The 22,292-nt window shown below is 41.2% G+C and overlaps 1 protein-coding gene across 5 annotated transcripts; it reads right to left on the bottom strand.

The window, feature by feature from the left end:
• Nucleotides 1-1,297: 1,297 nt before the first annotated feature.
• On the bottom strand, nt 1,298-21,998 carry GSTK1 (glutathione S-transferase kappa 1). Of its 5 annotated transcripts, XR_014572492.1 has the most exons (9): nt 21,788-21,998; nt 21,009-21,090; nt 20,097-20,225; nt 19,656-19,756; nt 19,193-19,228; nt 16,788-16,904; nt 16,202-16,295; nt 14,819-14,962; nt 13,957-14,396 (listed from the first exon to the last, which is right to left on the bottom strand). XR_014572492.1 is itself a non-coding variant. In XM_083799193.1 (8 exons), the coding sequence occupies exons 1-8, from the start codon at nt 21,851-21,853 to the stop codon at nt 14,913-14,915; spliced, it is 675 nt and encodes a 224-aa protein (XP_083655319.1). In that variant the 5' UTR covers nt 21,854-21,998; the 3' UTR covers nt 14,634-14,912. The 5 variants fall into 5 exon arrangements, 2 of the variants coding, with proteins under 2 accessions (XP_083655319.1, XP_083655320.1); XR_014572490.1 differs by lacking the exons at nt 13,957-14,396; nt 16,202-16,295 and adding an exon at nt 1,298-2,926; XR_014572491.1 differs by lacking the exon at nt 16,202-16,295.
• Between the last annotated feature and the right edge of the window lie 294 nt (nt 21,999-22,292).

The following is a 22,292-nucleotide window of genomic DNA, read 5'->3' on the forward strand; positions in this document are numbered from 1 at the left end:
GCCATCTATCAAGGCCTGTCCTTGCACGGATTCTAGTGATCAGATGATCCCTCACGGAGACAGCTCAGCTGTCTAAGCTAGCCAGAAAGTATTTACATTTTTCCAGAGTGGGTTATTTGCCAATTTATTGGGCTGAATCTGATCTCCAAAGGATCATCTAACCACTAGATCCCCATTCAAGGGAAGCAATGGAAATGCATAACTGGAGTGGTGGAGGGGAAGGGAGGAAGAGCAGAAATATCTCTTAGGTCTGCAGTGTGCACCATTTGATCAACCCAGCCCAAACTACTGGAGTAGAAGGAAGTTCTTTGACTGAGTAAACAACAAAGCCCTGCAGAAAGGTGTAGAAGCTGATTCACCTTGTCTGTTAATTGTATCAGGAATTTCTAGCACAGACTGATGACTTGAGGCAACTTCCAGCTCTGGTATCTACACTGACTATCAAATCCCGTCTTAAAGTGCTTATCTTTCTGCAAGCTTCCTTCTGCAGAGAGCCACAGCACTGCAGTCATCTGCACGTTCTGCTGTGGGAAGTAGACACGTAAAAACTGCATAGGGGCTAGGCCTTTTTGCCAAGTCAGGAGAAAGTTATAAAGGTGGAAAAATCTTCATTATTTGATGGAAAACTGTGATTGGAAAGGCTCTGTTTGATTTGTGGAAAGCTAAAAAGAAGTAGGTTTTGTTGATTTTTTTTTAGTGGTTTTGATTGGTGCACCATTTTTAAAAGTATTTATAGACATAGTTATGAAATACCAGGACAAAAAAAAAAAAGGCTAGAAATGGTGGGTATCTCTGTTGCATTAGTTGTTGCTTTTATTACTTCAGTTTATTTCAGTTTGTTCTGGGTCTGGCTGGGATGGAGTTAACTTTCCTTGCAGTGGCACATGTATAGTATTGTGCTCTGCACTTGTAACTAGAACAGCACTGGTACCACACCAGTGTTTTGTCTATTGCTGAGCAGTGCTGGCACAGCATCAAGACCCTCTCCAAACCCTGCAAAGCCAGGAGGCTGGTGGTGGGCAAGGGGTGGGGAGGGGACATCACCAGGGCAGCTGACCTAAACTGACCAAGGGGACATTGCGTACCATATGATGTTACACAGCAATAAAAGCTGTGTTAGGGGAAGGAGAAAGGGTGGGGGGTGGGCCCCTCATTATGAAAACATCTGTCCTCCCCAAAAAAATGCTATTTGTGTTTGTGTGTTGAGGCCCTGGTTCGAAGGACGTCTGAACATCATATGTTGATGGGAAGCAGAGAAAATTTTTTTTCTCTTTGCTTCTGCTCAGCCTTTGCTTTTTTTTTTTTTTTGCTTTTTTTATTTTCCACTCTTTCTTTTCCCTTTAATGAAATTATCATTATCTCAACCCGTAAACCTTTTCCTTTCCATTATAATTTCTTCTCCTTTTCTTTTGAGGAGGGGGAGTGGAAGAATGGTTGTGGTGGAATTTAGCTGCCTAGCGGGGTAAAACCACCACAGTAACTACTGTATATTTAATTCATGGAATTTTATGGATTTCTGAGATGAATCTTCAGGAATGATTTTTATGCATTTACAAGAAAAATACTTTGTAATGCAACTGTGAGTGCATTAATTCAGCATTTCTCTCAATATGATACAGACTGCCTTGTGAATCTAAACATACAATGCCGTATGAACATTTTACGTTTCTGAATGATTTGTGAAATTTCTGTGTTTGCCATTCTGATTATCTACTTAGTCTGGTTCAGACTGATGTTGCTTACAGTGTGTCACTATCCATAACACTGAAAAATCAGTCACATGACCACATCAGGAAGTTTGTGGTGATACCAAATTTAGAGAACCCAGACTTTTTTGGGAAAGGCCTGATAGGAATTACTATGCAGTGGTTACAAAACAAGGGGTGCAAGTCAGGGAGAGTAAACAAGGACATTTATGCTGTCATCCTAAACTATCTCCCTTTCATGTGAAGTAGAGATGCTTTTTATAAAAAAGCATTCTCTATTTGTGTTCTGTATTGTTCAGGCATGCTGTGGGGATCAGTCTTCATTTGACAGCAGATTTTCTAAGACCACAGGTCTTATTTTTCAGTCTTTCTTCCAGTATCTCATTGTTGATCTTTGTTCTTCATTCAGTCTCTAAGTATCAGTTCACCTTTCCCCTGTTTCTTCTCACTATCTATTTTACCTCCTGCCCAGGCTGCTACTAATTAACTTAGTACCTAGTGTAACCTCATTTATCAGGTGGGTATGCAGAGAACTTGCTGTATTCCCAAGGGCTTGTGACGTAGGTACCATGGCACCATTAATCTCTCTGTAATCACTAAGTCTATAACCTTTTCCTGAAGCAATTCCTGAGAGTCTGCACAAGTATTATGAACAAAGTGGTACAGAACCACTTTTTCCTGTCTTGTCTACCACTTGTTTTGACTTCCGGGTTCTGCTTAGTCACCTTTGTAAAGCATGACTTCATTTTTTCTGTTGAGACTACTCTGTGTCAAAGGCATTATTATGTTGTATCTATGGGGCTGCCATGACCTGTGGTTGATACAGTTTTGGTCAGTCTGATGTCTTGATTGTGAGGAAGTAGAACCCCAACAAAGTTACACCTGTGCTTGGATGTTCAAAAATGTGTGTAATTTTGAGAACGGCTGTTGTGCTTGAACGTTCATGGTTGAATAAATGTTCGTTTCTTGGGAACCAGCAGATTCTTTCTGTCTTCCAGCTTATTCCAGTTCTTATTGGATCAAGGTGAAAGTCATTGTATGTGTAGTCACTGTATGGTGTTTTGTTGGCATTTCTGTCTTCTACCTGCAGTGACTTTTCTGTATCAGTCATGGTAGAAATGTGTTCATAGAAAGACTCATGTTACAGGGAGAGCTTCTACTGTTGCAAGGAGAGCTTCTACTGTTGCTAGTAGCTCCTCAGGGATAGCTCTCAGGGATACCTGAAAAGTGTTTAAGAAGCGTTTTCAGGGCAGCCTACACATTTAAAGTACCCAAGTATTTAAAATTAGTGAACCAGTGCCCCCTTTTATGTCATGAGAATGGCAGAAGAGTAACAAGCATTTACCAAGGCTGTGGTATTTGAGGATTTTATCTCTTATTTCAGCCTTTTATATTCATATTTTTTTTTTTTCTCTGAAAATAAAATAAAATAAAAAAAATAAAATAAAAAAAGAGAAGGTCTAGAAAATTTCTCAGCTTTTTATTCTGCAACCTGCTTATGACAGAAGCTATAAACCTCATATTTCATTTGCACTGGTAAAACTTTCTGCAGCTGGTTGTTTGATGACAGAACCTAGTCTGGTCTGTATCATTTGTCTTTTGATTGAGGACTTTCTATACTTTGTAGGATCTCTACACATGCAATAGTTATATTGCTGAAAAATCAGATGTTGCTACATGTAAGATGTAAATTGGCAGTATACACTCTTTTGAAGGAGAGCACCCCAGTCACTGTAATGCTACTAAATGGAGTACAAGGGTCACTTCTCCTTTCATGGTAATTGACAGCTCCTAATGTGGATCATAAAGAGGAGGAGAGAACTTGACTGTGACTAGAGGCAAGGAAGGAGGGCAGTTAAGATCCAACTGCTACAATATTGTGAAAGAATCAAGTGGAATATGTATTGTGAAAAGAGGAAATGAGGAGAAAGAAATAGTTTTAAAATGAAATTAAGAAATCAATTAAGAATAGTTAAAAGAATGTGGAAAGATCATGTACTGTCGTACTAGACTATATTAGGTCATGCTAGAAATAAGAGAGAATAAGACTTGAATATGCAGAACAACTTTATTGTAGAACAGTGCTTGCATCCTCTTTCTGCAGACATAAAGCCAAAGCAGATGATATGCAGTAAGAAAAGTCAACATGTATTTGCTGCATATTTCTTGTGCCCTTGTCTTCGTCCCTGGTCCTAGTGACATATTCTTGCTGCTTATGTTGACAATACATAGGGTTGCCCTCCTGACATGCTCTGATTTGCTAACAAGGCATAAAGCTAACAAAGTAGAAAAGAAAAAAACACAAGTTTTCACTCTGTTTTGCTCCAGCCATACCATAGAAGCAGCATACCTCCCAGGAAAGCTAGACACTTTCCTTTTTTGCCTCTGGAAAAAAAATGTGTTACATTTCAGTTACATCTCTTCAAATAGGCATTCATATGTGTCAGTGAAAGAGCATTTTCTTTGTTACATTATGAAAGCAAGAAGGTATGTGAGCTGAAAAGAATGCATCTTTTAGCTTGTCATAGTTTGCAAGGTGTGAACTGTCAGTTTACTTAGTGGTTAAGTATGGGTTTTATCCAGTTCTAACATGAATTTGCATTTCTGATGGATACTGCCAAATTAGTAAGAGTAGATCATAATGAATTTCTGGTATGTGCCATGATCATGTGCCATAGTATTGCAGTTTGTATGACATCTGAATTGTTATCCTGGTACGTTCAAGCATAGCATTGTGAACATGTTTTGCATGTTTTTTTCTGTGGGATGAATTGTTGTTTCCAACGTCAGCCAACAGCTGCAGTCTCATAAAGAGCACCATGCCAGACCAGGCTACTCTTTGTATAGCCTCATAGAATCATAGAACATCCCTAGTTGGAAAGGATCCACGAGGATCATTGAGTCCAACTCCTGGGTCCCCAGAGGACCACCCAGAAAATCAGACTACGTGTCTGAGAGCGTTGTCCAAATGCTTCTTGAACTCCAGCAGGCTCAGTGCTGTGACGACTTCCCAGGGGAACCTGTTCCAGTGCCCCACCACCCTCTCGGTGAAGAACCTTTTCCTGATATCCAGCCTGAACCACCCCTGTCGCAGCTCCAAACTGTTTCCTCGTGTCCTGTCGCTGGTCACCAGAGAGAGGAGATCAGTGCCTGCCTCCCCGCTCCCCCTCATGAGGAAGCTGTAGACTGGAAAGAGGTCTCTCCTTAGTCTTCTCTTTTCCAGGCTAAACAAACCAAGTGACTTCAGCCACTCTACATACATCTTCCCCTCCAGACCCTCTACCATTTTTGTAGCCCTCCTTTGGACATTCTGTAACAGTTTTATATCTTTCTTATACTGTGGCACCCAAAACTACACACAGTATTCAAGGTGGGTCTGCAGCAGTGCAGAGTAGACAATCCAGGTTAACCCTGGGACAATCACTTCCCTTGACTGGCTAGCAATGCCATGCTTGATGCACCCCAGGATACAGTTGGTTCCTCCTGGCTTCACTAACTTTAAATACTTGGGTACTTTAAATGTGTAAGTAGCCCTGAAAACACTACTTATCTTAAATGTGACTTTTCAGGAAAGAAAAATCTGTTAGTTCTGCACACCCCAGGATACTCCTCTTGGAGTAGGCTCCTCTTGGCTGCCAAGGCACACTGCTGGCTCATGTTCAGCTTGCTGTCTACCAAAACCCCCAGATCACTTTCTGTGGGGCTGCCTTTCAGCATCTCATCCCCCAGTCTGTACGTATAGCCAGGGTTGCCTCTTCCCAGGTGCAGAATCCAGCACTTGCTCTTGTTAAACTTCATATTGTTGGTGATTGCCCAGCTCTCTAGTTTTCCTAGATCTCTCTGCAAGGCCTCACCACCCCTGATGGAGACAACAGCTCCTCCCAATTTGGTATTGTCCATGAACTTGCTCAAAAAACCTTCAAGTCCTACCTCCAAGTTGTTTATGAAAACATTGAAGAGGGCTGGTCCTAAAATGGAACCCTGGGGAACCCCGCCAGTGAGAGATCATCATCCCAATGTCACCCCAATTACAAGAACACTTTGAGCCTGACCTGTCAGCCGATTGTTCACACATCTTATTATGTTTTTATCTAACTGTATTCTGGTCATTTTGTCCGGAAGGATACTGTGAGAGATAGTATCACAAGCTTTGCTGAAATCCAGAAGGATTACATCACCTGGCTTCCTTTGGTCAACTAGGTGGGTAATCTTATCATAAAAGGAAATTAAATTTGTTAAACATGACTTTCCTCTTGTGAACCCACATTGGCTTTTACCAATGACTGCATTGTCCTTCAGGTGTTTTTCAAAAACTCCCAGAATAATCTCCATAATTTTACCAGGCACTGAAGTGAGACTGACAGGCCTGTAATTGCCAGGATCTTATTTCTTGCCCTTCTTGAAAATTGGGACCACATTTGCCAGCTTTGCACACAGTCCCTTAGTTTTTGGCGTGCAGTCTCATAGCTTATCTCTGGCAAGCCCAGTTTTGTCCCTTTCCCCCTTCAAATCTAGTTTAAAGTCCTATGAATCAACCCTGCTAACTCTTGGGCAAAAATCCCCTCTGAGAAAGGCGCTTCCTATCAGGAGCCAGTAGGCCTGGTGTCATGTAGACCTTCCCACGATCAAGAAACCCCAAATTACATTGGTGGCACCAACCTCAGAGCCACGTATTGATCTGCTGGGTCTGCCTGTTCCTTTTAGTGTTGATCCCCACTACTGGAAGGACAGAGGAAAACACTACCTGTGCATCTGATCCTTCAAACAACAGCCCCAAAGCCCTAAAGTCCCTTTTAATCGCTCCTGGACTTCTCTTTGCTACCTCATTAATGCCAATGTGAAAAAGCAATAAAGGGTAATAATCAGAGGGACATACCAGGCGAGTGACTTTCCGAGCAATGTCTCTTACCCGAGACCCAGGGAGACAGCAGATTCCCTGTCCCTATGGGTCATGTCTGGATGGCAAATTGGACCCTCTGTTCCCTTCAGAAGGGAGTCCCCTATGACTATAACCCTTCTTTTTTTCTTGGTGGGGGTTGTTGTGATGTGGGGCATAGGTTGACTTGCCCTGGGCAACTCCCCCAGTGTGGATGGGCCTTTGTCCACATTGTCATTTGCTTGCCCATCCAGTTCCAGAGCCTCATACCTGTTGTGTAGGGGCACCTGGGAAGGTGAGATATGCAGCAGGTGGGTTCGCCTGCTATGCTGAACAGGAACCTGCTTCCACTCCCCCCTGTCTCTTAGATCCCCTCCCTCTGCCTGGTGTCGAGGGGGTAGGGGAACCTTTGTTTCTTGTGTAGTGGCTGTGGCTGGCTGAGGAGCCTGCCTCAGGGATGGCAGAGCTCTACCCCACCAGCCAATCTCCTCTGATTCCCTGATGCTCCTCAGCCCGCCCACCTCCTCCTGAAGCTCTGCCACCTGGTGAAGCAGTTCTTCAACCTGGACACACCTCCCACAACCGTGCTTGCTGCTGCTGTCCTGTACTGGTGTAAGAATAAGGCACACAAGGCAGCCTGACACCTCGATGGCAGCATGTTCCCCCTGGAGCTCTGTCTGTGAGGCTGCATCAGCTGTGGCCACGGCCTTCTGCTAGGTGTATACCATCACTCTTGGGATGAGCTGGCCAAGCTTCAACGCCCTCCCTGCATGCACACCAAGCCCTGAGAGCCAGCCCTGGCAGCTCGCACTCCCCAGGGGCCCCCTTTGTACGACAGAGGAGGGATGCTCCTGCCTCTGCCCAAGCCTCATCCGCCACCCTTGTGAGGGCTGCTGGGTGCTGGGACCTCCCTCAGCTATCTCAAGGAGCCTCGATGTAGGGAACCCCCTACACACAGCGATCCCCTGCTCTGCTGCAGAACGTGTCAGCCCCAGAGCTGATCGCCTTGGTGAGCGACTGTGAAAGCAACGACACTGTGAAAGCCATACACCACTCTTGCTTTCTCTGGAATTCCTTGTGTTTTTAAAGGGAACTCTGTTTTATTAAGGCTTCTGTTGCTGAGAGATAGCTTTCTTGTTCACTGTAGACTACAAAAACCAGGACATGCAACATGTGGAATTAAGTGTATGTCTGGTTGAACAGATAGTTTTGACAAATTTTACTATAGGTGGTAACTATGCATGGAGTGATGACTGGTTGCAAAGGGTCTTTCTGTGAATATGAGAAGACTGCCAATGAAGGGGGAATTGCAGGGTAGATTGGACATTGTTCATGGACATCTGTGTTGGACTGAAGTCATATTTGATGCCAAAGATGATCTGCATGATAATTCCACTGTTTATTGAGAAGAGTTGCCGAGTCTGATGGCAACCTCTGATTCGTAACTGTTCTGTGACCTTACCTGCAGCTGAAAGAATCAGAGTGATTCAGGAAACATTGTTAACTCTTTGAAAAGCTCTCATCCGAGTGCTCTCACTTTGAGTGCATGGAAGGTCATAGCCCAGCCTGCAGAGACTTGTTTAAATATATTGGAACTACTGATGAGATATATATTCTCATCTGCTGCCTTCTCTGTTCCTCCCAGCTCCCTCCAAATTTTGTCTTACTTGATAAAAAAGGCTTAATAGCCTCCTGTCAGAGTCACTGCTACAAGACCCTCTACTTCTCATGCTTGGAAGTGAGGCAGTATGTGACACAGTATACAACTGGGTGTAGATCCATTGATATTGACAAAGTCTCCAGGTCTTTGGTACCTGGTGATTTTTCTATTTTTTTTTTCTATTGTGATATGTGCTGTAAAAACACAGTAAGAGATATTTAGTCCTTCACACAAGCAGAAGGTTTCCCAGATTCTTCATTAATAGGTTCTTCGAGTATTTAGAGTTAGTGTGTGGTTCATGTTTATTGTGTATGCTAAATATTTGTCAAAGCAAGTATCAAATGTTCTCTGCTGCCATACATAGTTGTACCACTAGACCTACCTTATTTTTATGTGTCCTTACTATTTCAGAAACAAATAAATGATCCATGGTTTTGTTTCCTATATATTGCTACGCTCTACATAAACCATCTTTGCCATTCTCCCGACATCCTGTCATTGTGGGATACTCCTTGCTTCCAAGGTAGGTGCTTTTTGATAACATTATCTTGAGGAAGTAATTGTAAACAGTTTGCATATTGTTTGTTTACTGTTCTGATTTAAATAACAGTGTCTATCCCTTCCTGTAATTAAAGAAAGGCACTTTTCTTTTTTTTTTTTTCCCCATGATTTTCATCTGTTACGGAATAATAGCAAGAAAAGGGGAAGCAAGGAGACTGTTCTTGTAGCTAAAGAACTGGACTGTGATTCAGGTAATCTGAATTAAATATCAAGTTCTAACAAACTATCTTGGCTGTGACTTTAAGCACACAGATTCCTTGCAGGTCTCATGGAGAACAAATATTTTTAGGGTGGGGACTGACTCTTATTTAGTGCTTTGCAAACAAGGCCAAGATCTTACTAAGCTGTCTTTACAGCCTCCCTCAATATCTCTATCTCTGTCTCTGTCTCTATCTCTATCTAACTCTCTCCCTCTCTCTCCCTCTCCCTCCCCCCTCTCCCAAAGAGTAGAAATATTTCACTGAAACATGTAATTTCACAACATTTCAAGTGTTGATGATGTAAGAAATTAACACAATGAACATCCCCCCTGCCCAATATATTTATAAATGAACTTCTATACCTTGGGGTCTATGCCATGTTGGATTTCCCTAATACTTTTAAGGCACAATAATTTGTGGATACTCCTTGCTTCCAGCAAGCTTGTACATTGCAGTGGGTCGTGCTGTCCACACTAATAGGCAACTGCTCATGCTTTTAAAGGGCCATCTGCGTCTTTCTCATTTCCCAGAAACCTGGCAAAAGGAGGGGATTCCTGCCAGGGAAGAGGGCTCTGGACTTGTGGTGATGTACCCCTAGGGGTTGCCAAGCTTGTGGGGCCTAGCAGAGGTTACTCCCTTCCACCCTTGTACTTCAGACTCTTTTAACCACGTCCATCCCTATCAGAATATGAAAAATTCCCTCAAAGTTTCAGAGTTTCAGGCTGATAGGAGATGTTTGTGAGAAGTAATCCCAACTGGTTCAAATTATCTGGACAGAGAAAAATTGGAAGCTGCTTTATCTGTAATTTTGAAAAAGAACCTTAGCTGTTCAATTGCCTTTCCATCCAGGTATTTTCCCTGAAAGTGCTCCTAACCACACTACATCCTTTTAGGTCTGACTTCCCTCCCCATACAGTGTATGATTCTAGCAGTTCTACTGACAATTTGGAAACTTGTAGGTGCATACATAGCACAAAATCTTTGCATATGCACCATGTCCTTCTGTTTGGATTTGACTGCTCTTATTCCCCTCTGAATACCATTTCATTGCTGCAAACTTTTAAACTTGTTGATCCAACTGAGACAAGGCTCATATTTTTAGCTTTGTGCTCTTCATTCTATCATCACTATAATGACTTTCCTCTCTGCTATCAGAAAAGTCTGTCATTGCTGTCTTAACATGATCCTGGCAATCCTTTCCCTTTTCTGCTGTGATTCCATGTATAATTCACTGACATGTACTGGCTTTGTATATTGTGAGAAAAATCTCAATAATTTTCTTCAGACAGGATCTTCTGTGAAGCTATTTTATTCGCGATTGCAATGGCAGCGGTCCTGCAAGCAGGAACGCACAGTAAAAGTTTATCATAACCTTATATGCCCTACTACCCGACACCTGATTTCTCCCGTTTCCTCATTCACTGAGTACTAGAAGTTCACAACCTACTCGACGCACTTCTATACCATATATGTACAATTTTATTTGACCAACCGCTAATTTCTCCTTTTCCTTTTTTTTTTTTTTCCTTCTTCTCTTGTGACTAGAGGGCCCATGATTTTTGTTTTTACTGATTTTGTACTGCTCATCCTGTTTTTCTTAGCTATTCTCCTTATTTTGGGACAGTGGGACCTTCCCCTTATCTGCTTAACATACTCCCCACTGCTATGCCGCACAATCACTTTTAAATATGCAAGGTCAATGGAATTTTCCACTGCAAAAACACCTTCTATTGCAAAAACACAGCTTTGTTTCTCACAATTCTCCCCTCTTCTTTTCTTACTCCTTTTGTTGTTTTTGCACCTCTTCACATACCCCACTCTTGAGTTTTTCCAGCATTAAGGCGCAATATTCTTCTTTGGATGTCACAGGGGATGACAGATAAACAATGCCATTATTATTATAATAACAACAAATAGTTGTTTGAGCCAAGTCCAATTGGGCAGGCTCTCATCTGGTGCCTTCCTTGGTCAGCACATCCCCCCCTTCCCCATCAGCTCCACCCAAATCCCCACACAATGCTGCTCACTGTTGCTCAATCACCACTACATATCAGGTTGAGGTGACATAAAACTCGTACTGTGGCCTAAAGCTTCACTAAATTTACTAATGTGAAACAACAGCTACCTAAATTCCTTACATACCAGCAGCTTGTTACCCTTTCAGCTAGATGACTTTGGAGGTCTACAGAGTAGTAAGGCAGAGCTTTTCTCATCTGATATTTTTCTTAATGCCTTCATCACCAACCTAGTTTTCATCTTGTCTTGTAAAATGCTAGAATGCAGCTTTGTGATTTCCTCCTGGTCAAGGTCATCAATGCTTGATCACCAGAATCAAAAAAAAACCAAATTCTTGCAATGGCACCAGCCTCAGCCATATATTGATCAGCTGGGCCTTCCAGGTGTGCTCAGCACCTGCATCCATAAGGATGGCAGAAAAGAGAGAGACTTAATCTAGGTGGCTTTGCTTGCTGAAGGTTGAAAGGACAAGAAATGACAAGAAGGTATTTGCAGGAGGTTAAAGAACTATCTTGTTCTACAGGCCTCCATTTTGTGCTGTGCGTGAGGTCATCGCTGGAGGACTATTTCAGTGCAGGCTGGGTAAGAAGCACAGGTAACTGACATGGAACAGAACCATAAACCAATGGCATAGGGTGGAAGCAGGCCTCTTGGCCATCCCTAGCCTCACTGAAAGAGTGCAACAAATACTGTAGAGCTTCACAGTAAATACAGTTAATCCTATACTTCTTCCCCAAATGCTCTTCTGCGGCCAACTGACTCTGGCCTGTTTAATCTACTTAAGCTCTGCCTTTTTTGGTTGCCTGCTCCCTCTCAGTGAACATTTTCTCACTGAGACACCTCTTACTGCTCTAATCAATGTTCAGTTTTATTCTGTTCTGTTTCTTCCATTGCTGGGTTTCCTTTGCTCAAGCACCACCTATCTTTCTCTGCACCTATCCTCTGCTTCCTGTGGTTTCATTATTTTACTGAGCCACTTTCTTTTGCTTATTTTCTGACTTTGTGCCTATCTCTATCTTTGCTTGCTTGCTTTTAGTGTAGCATTGGTGGCACCTACTCCTCTATGCCAGTTTCACAGATTTACCAGACATGGGAAGTGAGACTGTATCTCCTGGTGAGGTCTGTAATAGGGCAGAGGGGAACACAACTCCAGGCTTGTTCCCTAGAATTCAAAGTCAAGCTTTTCCTGCATCTTTCAGAGTCTCTGCTTTGGTTCAAAAGTCCATCTCCTTGCTTGGTATCCTCTCTGTCTTGACAGCTAAACATCATGCTACCTTGAAAGTGATGTGGACGTAAAGCTCTGAAGAACTAGTGATGTGGATGTAAAGCTCTGAAGAACTAATTTAGCAGAAAAGATATCAACTTCATGGAACATTCTTCCAGCTATTTCCAAATAGCTGACAGTTCTTGCTAGTGCTTAGCACTGACCCCTGTGTCTGGTAGAAGACACAGCGGTTTAGGTCCTCAATGTTTTTTAAGGTAATGCTCAACTTTTAGCTGCCCCGCCACCTGGTGGCATTCAGAACATACATATAAACAGCTGAATTCCCACAGTGGATGTTACCAGGCCATTGGTGTCCCAGTAGGCTAACATATATAGAGAGCAGATCAGAAAGGGAGGCCGGGTAAAGAAGCTAGTACTTAGTGCTGAGACTACTTAAATGCCTGCTGTGCGAGAGGTATAGTTGCCAGACAGTGTTTACTGGGGTAGTCACCAGAGTGTGTACCAAGAGCTGGTGCTCATGATCAGGTCTCTGTAACAGAGGAGTAATGTTGCCTTAACAAGAGGCAGAACTTGCTCAAACCTCCATTCCCAAACAGGCAAATTTTGCTCGAGGTAGGTATAGGGAGTGGCAGCAATGTGCATGCTCACTGACAAAAATGCAAAGGATGTAATCATGTACTAATGGTTATCACAGACAATAAGTCATATAAGGAAAACAACTCAGGTCAGATTTTGTTAATCTTCTCAGTAGTGTTTAAATATTTTAGTACCTAAGTCTTTGAGCATTTAATTTCACTGATTTCAAGTAGGTCTGAGGGCCTTGAAGAGAATTTGGAGAAGTACATAGCAGACTGTAAAATCCATCTCATTTGATCCATCTGCCACATCAACACAGTTTTGCCTCAGAGGCTGTTTTTTCAGTTAAGCTCTTTCAAAGGATAAAGTTTCATGAGAACCTGGCTTTCACCATGAGATTAATTCAAGATGTTCCTTGCATTCTCCCTTCCCACCAGAGTTCATTACCTCCACAAAAAAAATGCATTTTACCTGTTTCTGAGCAAGCACTGTAAATCAAGTCACCGGAGTGTTCTGACTTAAAGCAATGTCTCATTCACTCCATTTTCATCAGAACCTCAGAATCAGTTCTGTAGCACAGATTGGAGAGTAGCAAATTTCAGGGGTGAAATGATCAAAAACAAATTGGTCCTAAATTAATGTAGCTTTTTATATCTCACAAAGATTTCCTTAAATTCCAGGCTTGATTTGCCCAGACTAAGGGGTGCACTGGTGGAAAGGAGGAAGGAGTTCTCAATTTATAGGATATTCCCTAAACAGGTAAAAGAGGTGTAAGAAGGAAAAATTGTGGATGGGGGAACACATGACACTCCACAACACACAGAGCTAAAAAAACATGAAGGATACTGGTCTTTTTCTTATGATTTGCTGATTGCAGGACTTGCTGATTTGCTGTTCAAGTGACTGAGCATGCCTATGCTTTACCTTTAAGTTCAGAAAGAGACAGAAGCAGAATTCCAGCTGCTGCTAGTCTTTCTTCCTTCAGTGATGCATCAGAGGCAGCAAGGAATCACAGAAAAATCAAGCCTTACACAAATTAATTCAAGAGTTATCCCAATTCATCTAATACAGGGCCAACTTCAAACTATTTCAGTGTAAAATTTCTAACTAATGTAATCAGAGGAGAGAGTGAAAAGTTACACGTTTTGGTTTTAATGTTGTTGTTTGCACATCTTCCCCCCTGCCGACCACACAACATGAAGTCCCTTATAGCCATATCCAAGATCACCTTTAGATAAGCAGCAATTAGGTCATCTTTGAGGAAGCATAATACAGTCTAGTTCAGTTACCAAGTGAGTTTACATCATATTTACCACTGTCCTCCAAGGACCCTACTGTAAAACTGGCATTAATTAAAAACCCCTACAAGGGCTGGAGCTGGTGCCCAAGAATGCATGCGTGTGCTGTCAATCTCTTCTCAAATGTCTGTCACTAAAATGCAAAGTGTATAAAATACTGTCCAAGTTGGGAAACAGTTCTTTTTGAAGTACTTGATTTATTTCCCAGATTTTGCTTTGGGCTTGAATTGTCCCTCTCTCTTCCACTGGTCTCTCTGGTGTCCTATCCAATTGGCATGCTGCAGGGTAAAGAGAAGCATGAATGCCTTGTTGTGTACTTCTAGTGTCTTTGTTGTATCTTAGACTTATAATAAAAGGAGAACATAACCAACATTTTTTAGGTTGTATGTGCGTGTTTCTAAAGGACAAGCAGGAAGATACAAGAAATCTCTGAACCATCAAGATCTCAGTCCCATAATAATTTAATTCTCATACTTTTAGAGTAAGGGAAAGATATAGTCAGGGAAGATGTTTAATTGGTAAGAAGTTAAATCTTTAATGTTTAATCTTTACTGTTAATCATTAATCTTTGAAAGAATCATATTTTTACAAGTTTGTAAAGAACTAACCAGACTGGTAATACTGGCAAACCTCTAACTTCTTAACTAGAAACAAGACTGATCTGTAGAGTTAACAGATAAGGAAGAGAAAGCCATCTCACCATAAAATGCATTCATTGGATACATTCAGATAATCACCAAAGATCGACCATATCTGTGTAATTCTTTCATTCTTATGTATTTTCCCAAGACTTTTCACATCTTGGAGCTTGGAACTGAAGGAACTGGCCCCAGCCATTTTTCACCTGCAAGACAAATCAGAACAAAAGAGAAAGTTAAAATTTAATACAGAAAAGTGATTGGCTGGTCACATTTCTGTAGCAGGGTGACTCTTCCTACTCCTCTTTTGAAGGGTAACTACTGATGATGGAATACAGATATTTATATTGTTTGGCATGCTGCAGCCTGCTTCCTACATCCTTTGCTGTCTAGTTACAACTGCAGCTGTACAGAAGAATTCTTTTCCTCTGTTACAGATGAGAAGTTCTGCAAGTCTGGAACACTGCATGAGGGTGAAATCAAGCGTCTTTAGGACTACTTTTTTGAGGGGCTGGTGGTAAGGAAGAGAAAAAGGGTAGAAGGCTGGGGAGTCAGAGAAACAAAAAGAGAATCTGTTCAAGTCCTTGCCCAGTTTGGAGTGGAGACTAGAAACCAGGGCAGAACATTCCAATTAGGATTAGTTACTGTGATAGTGGCTGTTGGAAAGCGAATCTTCCTCACTCTCATTTTCATCAAGAACTTTTTTATACAATCAGAAACCCATCCAGAACAAGTAAATAAGTGTCCAAAATTCCCTTCTGTTTAGCTTATGGCCAAATTTAATTTACAGTAATGAAGGTTTGCTGCTGAAATTTTTCCACAAATGCAACACACCTAATCATATACATAAGTCTTTCTGGTTACTGCTCTCCTCTTTTCCAGGTGCTGCCAAATGTGAGATCTGTAGCCAAATTCCATTTTGTATTAGTTATCACAACTTAACCCAGTTCTGTTTAAAAATTAAAAAATTATATTTTATTAATACAGAAAATGAAAATAAGGACATTGACATCCAAGAGGATGGTCAATCAATGAATTTCTATTAAAGTTGTGTAATTATGTAACAATAAGATATGGATTTGGGAGCTCTGATAGTGTTATTTATTAAGAAGGAACAGACTTAAAATAAAAATGTTAAAACTACAAAAAAAAAAAATCAGTATCAGCCGTAGTCTTAATCTTAACCAAGATCCAATATCCAGTATCAAATAGTTAAATATGAATATTCTGAAAACTAAAGAACTTAGTAGTAATTTGAGAATGGCATGTGGAGTGCAAAGCCTTGAAACAAACTAGTGAGAGAGGATGGAGAACTCACAGCTTTGGTCACTCTAACTGTATTGAAACACATTCCAGTCAACATTTTAAGAAGTATACTCAACATTTTTTAATATTTGAAAGACATTAAGTGTGTTTCGTTTAGCTGTATTATTAGGTACACTCACCTATAACGTTGGCTAGCAGCTCTAAACGATCAGAGCCAAAAAAGAGATGAGGTTTCCCATTAAAATGTGCCACAACAGCAGGCATCCCAAATGCCTATTGACACCATGGAGATTAAACAGAGAATGTTATCAAATTTTTGTAGGTACATGATCAATCTTCAGGAATAGAACCCCAGAATGCTGACTTTTTTCCTCCCCTTCATTTCACCTTCTTCATTTTGAAAGATGAATCTAATGGAGCCATCAGAAAGTAGGGGACTCTGGATCCAGACTGCGTGCCCCTTTTCAGTGAGCTAAAAAAGCAACCTGACAAACTCACAGATTTATTTCAAGTAGTGATAAACAGTATCACTTGATACTGGTCCCTTAGTTGCCCATCCTTGTCAACCAAGTGGAATGGGCTGAATGAGTTTCCCAGATGACAATGCAAAAAAAATCCTAATAACAGGGAGTTAGTCACTTTTGCTTTTTGAACATGTGAAAGCTAAGAGAGATGATCTATATAGATCATGTTCCTTGTTTCCTAGTTTTTTTAATAGGGAAGGAATGCATAGCTGTGATAAAAGAGGCACTGGAAACATCTCACCCCATATTTTATTGCTTCCTCTGTTGTCTCCTTCAGACGATTCTTCACTTCAGGGGATGAAATCATGTCAAGTAACTTCTGGGTGAACTCTGATGATAGCCCAGCCTGTCCTGCAACCTGAGAAAAGACAATATAATTAAGAGTGCTTTACCATGAAGCATTCTAATTCCTGTTATGGACTAACTAATTTAATCTTCAGTGTTACTACCCAAAATCTATTACAAAAAATTACAAAATGTCCGTGAAGTAATTCTTGCCCATTGTCTTGCTGTATTCCCAACCTATTCATCATTTATCAACTCCTAGCCCCTAAAGCCCTAAGTCTGGAATTTTGTTTTATTTTTTTTCAGGAGTTAGAGAGAAATAGAGAGAATGCTGAGTTTAACATCTGTTTCAATAACTTATCAGGTAACTTGAAAGTTAAAAAAATAAGTTGTTCTGAAAAGGAAAATCAAGAATCTTACCATATTAGCATGCCAAGACACAGTTTTTACTACAAATATGGCCACATAGGAGCTGTAAATGATACTTGTAACTCACAGAATTTTAACAGTTGCTAGTACTATTGCTCTATCTTTTTAGTCTCCTCTGTGCTACTGCCACACAAACAGAACAGAAATGAAATAAAGGTGCCAAAGGTAAAAGTCAAATGTATATTGGGTAATGCTGAAGTTACAAATATCTATTTTTAAAAAGTATCTCACAAAGAATGTTAACTTCTAACACCTGCTGGAATGACATGCTGTTGTTTTTTTTTGTTTGTTTGTTTTTACTTTTAAAAAAGTAAAAGTATTCCTGAAAGAAAACTGTCTCAATCACTTTTTTTTTCTTCTTCATTTAGCATCCACTTTTTTTTTTTTTTTTTGTACCTTCTCCTCTTCCCCCCACATCAGGACAATCAGGAGCTCTTTTTGATGCTACTCAAATGGGAGATAAACAAGTGTAGCCTGATAGTAGTACAAAATGCTGTGCAAGCAGGGTAACCAAAGTGTTTAGACTGCAGTCTTTACACAGAGACACAGTATCTGATGCTCACCATTTTAGGGCAGGAAGATTTAGGAAGACTGGGACAAGATTCAAAGACTACTTTGCTTCTATAGCAAGTTATGAGAAGTTACTACTGACTGAAAACTGAGTAAAAAAATACCACAGACACACAATGGAACTGTATCAAGTAAACAACATTTTTCAATCATTGTTTAGAACACATTCACCTATAAATACTCAGATGAAAAGGCTGAGGACCCTTTGCAGCTTTGGATGGTATAGTTCCACAAGAGAGGAAGGTCTAGTACTTGCTGCAAGAGTGAATGAAAACAGACAAAAGCAAGTGAGAAGATACCTACCTGTGTGCCTTGCTGAACATGGATATACTCATGGACTTCCAAGGAATGGCTAAATTACTTACAGATCTTTCTGAGTATTAAGTTTGTTTCTCTGAAGTTCTGCATGTCCTTGCTTTATCTTTATTTAAATAATGATGGATTTGTAGGCTTAGGACTTTTTCCCTGTATGTTTAAATATATCCTTCAAGTCTTGCCTCTTGAAAAGGCAAAATGCAAACTTTTTCTGAAATTCTGGTAAAAAGATGCACTAAGATGAAGCTAAAGTACAAGGACTAGACTCTGGGAAAACAGCTGGACTGCAAGTTTCAAGTTTCAGATAGGGAAGTTGGGCAGTAGAGACTGTACCCCTTAGCCATGGACAATTCTTCTTTTCTTTATATTCTAAGAATTTAAAAATAAAAGAATGTAGAAGAGAGATCCCTTAAAAAAGGTCTTACACAGAAACCTAGATGCCATTACAACCTGTACAAAATCTCGCCAGCAAAAGAAAATACATCAAGCAAGTACAATGTCTAAGCATATAAGGGGGCAATACAGCACTGAACTTAATAGTAAAGCTTGGCTTCATCAATCCCACTGAGAGTTAACTTTCCCAGTGAAGTGTTGCATTTCACCAGAAGATTTCATATGTAGCAAAATCTCAATGCATTCTGGAGACTCTGTTTATACTTTCACTTATATGTTTATATTTATGTTTAAACTTATGTTTATACTTTCACTACTGTTAACCAGTAGTAGGGACCAGTAGTAACAAATAATTCATTGTCCATTCTGGGTATCTTGCCACATGAATTAACAAAAAGGGAGATTCTGGTTCCAAGTATTATTCAAAGCATGACAATAAATAAATAAATAAATAAATAAATAAATCCAAATGGAGCAGCTAGAGAAATTAAATCTTTTTTCGTAACGGAGTTTTTCAGAACTCCAAATGATCAATTGACAAATTAGTAATTAGTAAGGCCACACTAAGCTGTTTCCATGGTTATTAATGATACAAGCCATCAGTAAGAATCTGTACCAGAAATGCAGAAGCACCAACAGAAAGGAGACACTTACAGCCACTATACTCTCCAGCTGACTGATATCTTCATGCTGGTGAAAGAATAAAATAAGTAATTCAGTACATATGAACAAAAGCTCAGTTCTGGACTTGAAAGCAAATTTTCTAAGAAAACAGAAATAAAAACAATGTTAGTTGATACTACTGGAAAAATTTTCTCAGAAAAAGTTTTAAGACACGTGATCAAGGAACACATTGAATGTTTTCTGATATGAACTACTGATTCACTCAGCCCACAGAACTCACTATCCATACTGAAAATAAGAAATGGCAAATTAAGCTGATTAGAAGCTAGTTCTTTTCTTGTAGTGATTCCTGAACCTCTATCACTTTATGTTTCCTGCCATTACTTTTAATGAAAAGACTTTTCCTTTCTCTTGCTCACATTCCACATTTGAATGAAGTGGGACAGGAATAGTGACAGAAAGGAACGAGATCTTGGCTTCATAAAATACTGACCTGCGACCAAAAACGCATCCAGAACTCTCTAGATAAGGGTTCCAGGTATTTTGGTTGCGTCATATCAATGGCTGTGATAAAGCGCATGGCTCCAAGACTGCCTGGGTTTCATGGGGAGACAAAGAAACATGCTGAAACAAGGCACAGGATCAGGAACAGATATGGACTGCAGAAGTATTACCTAAAACCAGTATGACCGTCTATGTAAGAGTTCCCAAATGGTAAAGCTTATGTTGATTCACAGTACCTTCAATGTTAAAATCATTTACAGGTATATTTCCCCAGAAGTTCCCTTTCATGATTAAAAAAAAATGCACAGACTTCATAGTGCTCCCAGACAAAGGAAAGGGCTGTGGTAAGAGAATTTATCTTAACCTTTACTGTCACGGAAAATTTGAGCCAGAGTTGAAAAATATCATCTACGTTAAGTCTCTTACTTACTTTTACCAAAGATACGTTGGAAGTCATCTGCTGAAATTGTTACAGGCACCTGGTAATATTTTCCCATCCTTTCTATATCCTTCAGCATGTATTCTGCACGCTTTGGCAACATTGCTGGGGGCTTGTTACCTTTCAGAAAAAGTTCCACTATAAGCAGGAGATTTCAACTATATTACAAAAGCACTGGACAAAACAAAACTTGATAAGTTAGACCTCATCTATACACATGCCTAAGAAAGAGTACAATCTCATATCGCCTTAGTGAAACATATGCAGATTTTCCAAATATAATACTATGGTTTAAAAATTATTTATTTTGGTTTTGCCCAGATCAGCCCTTTAGGTTAGCAGAACCAGTTTTAAATAAAGAAGCAAATGTCCTGGCAGAGATTTATATTGATTTGGATTGATGACCTTTAAACTAAACAACTACGCATGGATAAATAAACGTAGAGACTTGTTAATTTCGTGATTTATAAATCTCAGTGATTAATTTCTTCTAATAAGACCACAAGTACTATTTTATGACACACTTTGATCCTTAATGTATCTTAAGAAATTGTAGGTGTTCCACAGATTAACTCTAGTTTTAACTCAACACAAAACTTTTAGAAAACCATTCCATATCAAATTATTATTATCCTATTTTAGAACTGAGGAACTTGGATGCAGACAGTATTTTCCACAGAGAGTATAAGCATTAGGGGTAATGTTGTAACAGTATGAAATGCCTTGCAGCTGATTTCTCAGTCACTACCGAACTCCACAATCCTACAGTTACTTTGCTGATGGTGCCAAAACTGAGTTTAAAGGTGGCTCTGTGGGTTCAGCACTCATTGAGCTTGTGCACAGGAGTGTCCCACTAGTGAAGAAAGTAATTTCCCACAGAGTTAATCTCCACATATTAGCTACCAGTTGCTTGCATTATGCCACCAAGGAAAGCCGGACGAAAGCGCAAATCAATGTTCCAGATGTGCTGGTACCGGCAGAGTACCTGCAACACAGAAAGGCAATGCCAGATTAACAGTCGGAGAGGTCTGTAGATCTCCATGCAAATAGAAAATAAGCTAAGGCATGAAATAAACGCTGCAGATAAATCCTTTATTATTAGCAATGTCCTAAAATCCCCTTCTGGATGCTGCCTGAGAAATCTCATCTCAGAAAAACTGAAAAGACCACATCTGGATTATGACTACACAAGTCTAAGCAAGGGCAAAATAAGCAAGAGATCAGGCTCATGAGTGGGCACTTGTTTAACATCAAAACTTTCACTAAAGTAAAGTGTTCAGCAATAATTCCCAAATCAGCACAGGCCATGCTGCAGTTAGGCTGCGATGTGCTTCATAAGCATTCCCTGGTTTTCAAAACATCAGGAGGAAACTGCGATATCTCTCACAAGTGCTCTCACAAGTGAGAGAAAAATGAAATCCAAACATATCGTGGGTAAACCAAATCAAAACCAAACAAACCAAACCAAAACACGGATCTTCCGTTAGGTAAACTGGCTCTGTAACGCCGCTGCCTGCGGCAGGGTGGGCGAGGCACGAGTTGCCCTTCAGCCGACTCCCATCCCCGGCCGCGCCAGGCCGGCTCCCGGCGAGGAGCCGCCGCGGAGGACGGGGCTACGTCGGAACCGCCGGGAAAAGCCAGCCGGCCGGCCGGCCTCCCTTCGTCTCCTCCCCTCCTCTCACCTCAAACCCCAGCCAGGAGTATGGAGACACCACATCGTAGAACAGCTCCACGAGCGTCCGCCCCATCCTAGCCCCGAGCCGAGCTGCGCCGAGCTGAGCCGAAGGGCCGCCACCCCTCACCCAGTGCCCCAGCGGCACCACCCCCTGGCCGGCGAGCGGCGAGGCGGGGCCTGGCGCCCTTCCGCTCGCGGGGCCCGGTCCCGCCGTGCCGGGGGGGGGGGGGGGGGGGGGTAAGGGGCTGGGGGAGCCTGGTCTGGTTCCGTGTGTTCTCCTTTCCTCACGTCTTTCTGTGGATTTCCCCGGGAGTTTTCCTGGCCTGGCGCGGCTGGGGCCTGGTCCCAGCTGTGAGGTGCTGTTTGCTGTCTTTCCTATGGAGCCTGGCTTGGGAAGCAGAGGGAGGAGTTGGGGAGGGAGTCTGTGTCCTCCTCTATGCTGAGGGAGGAGGAGAGGAAGCTCCCAAGGAGGAAAGCCGGGAGTTGTCTTTAGCAGAGAAGTCCAGGATGTT

Source organism: Anser anser (genome assembly GCF_964211835.1).
Source record: "Anser anser genome assembly, chromosome: 1".
In the NCBI taxonomy this organism is placed as follows: Eukaryota; Metazoa; Chordata; class Aves; order Anseriformes; family Anatidae; genus Anser; species Anser anser.

Coding starts and splice junctions, on each gene's coding strand:
- GSTK1 (XM_083799193.1), bottom strand. CDS start 21,853: ATGGGGCGGACGCTCGTGGAGCTGTTCTACGATGTGGTGTCTCCATAC. Junction 19,229..19,655: donor GGATGCGTTTTTGGTCGCAG/GTCAGTATTTTA, acceptor TTCTTTCACCAG/CATGAAGATATCAGTCAGCT. Junction 16,296..16,787: donor AGGAAGCAATAAAATATGGG/GTGAGATGTTTC, acceptor TGGTGTCAATAG/GCATTTGGGATGCCTGCTGT.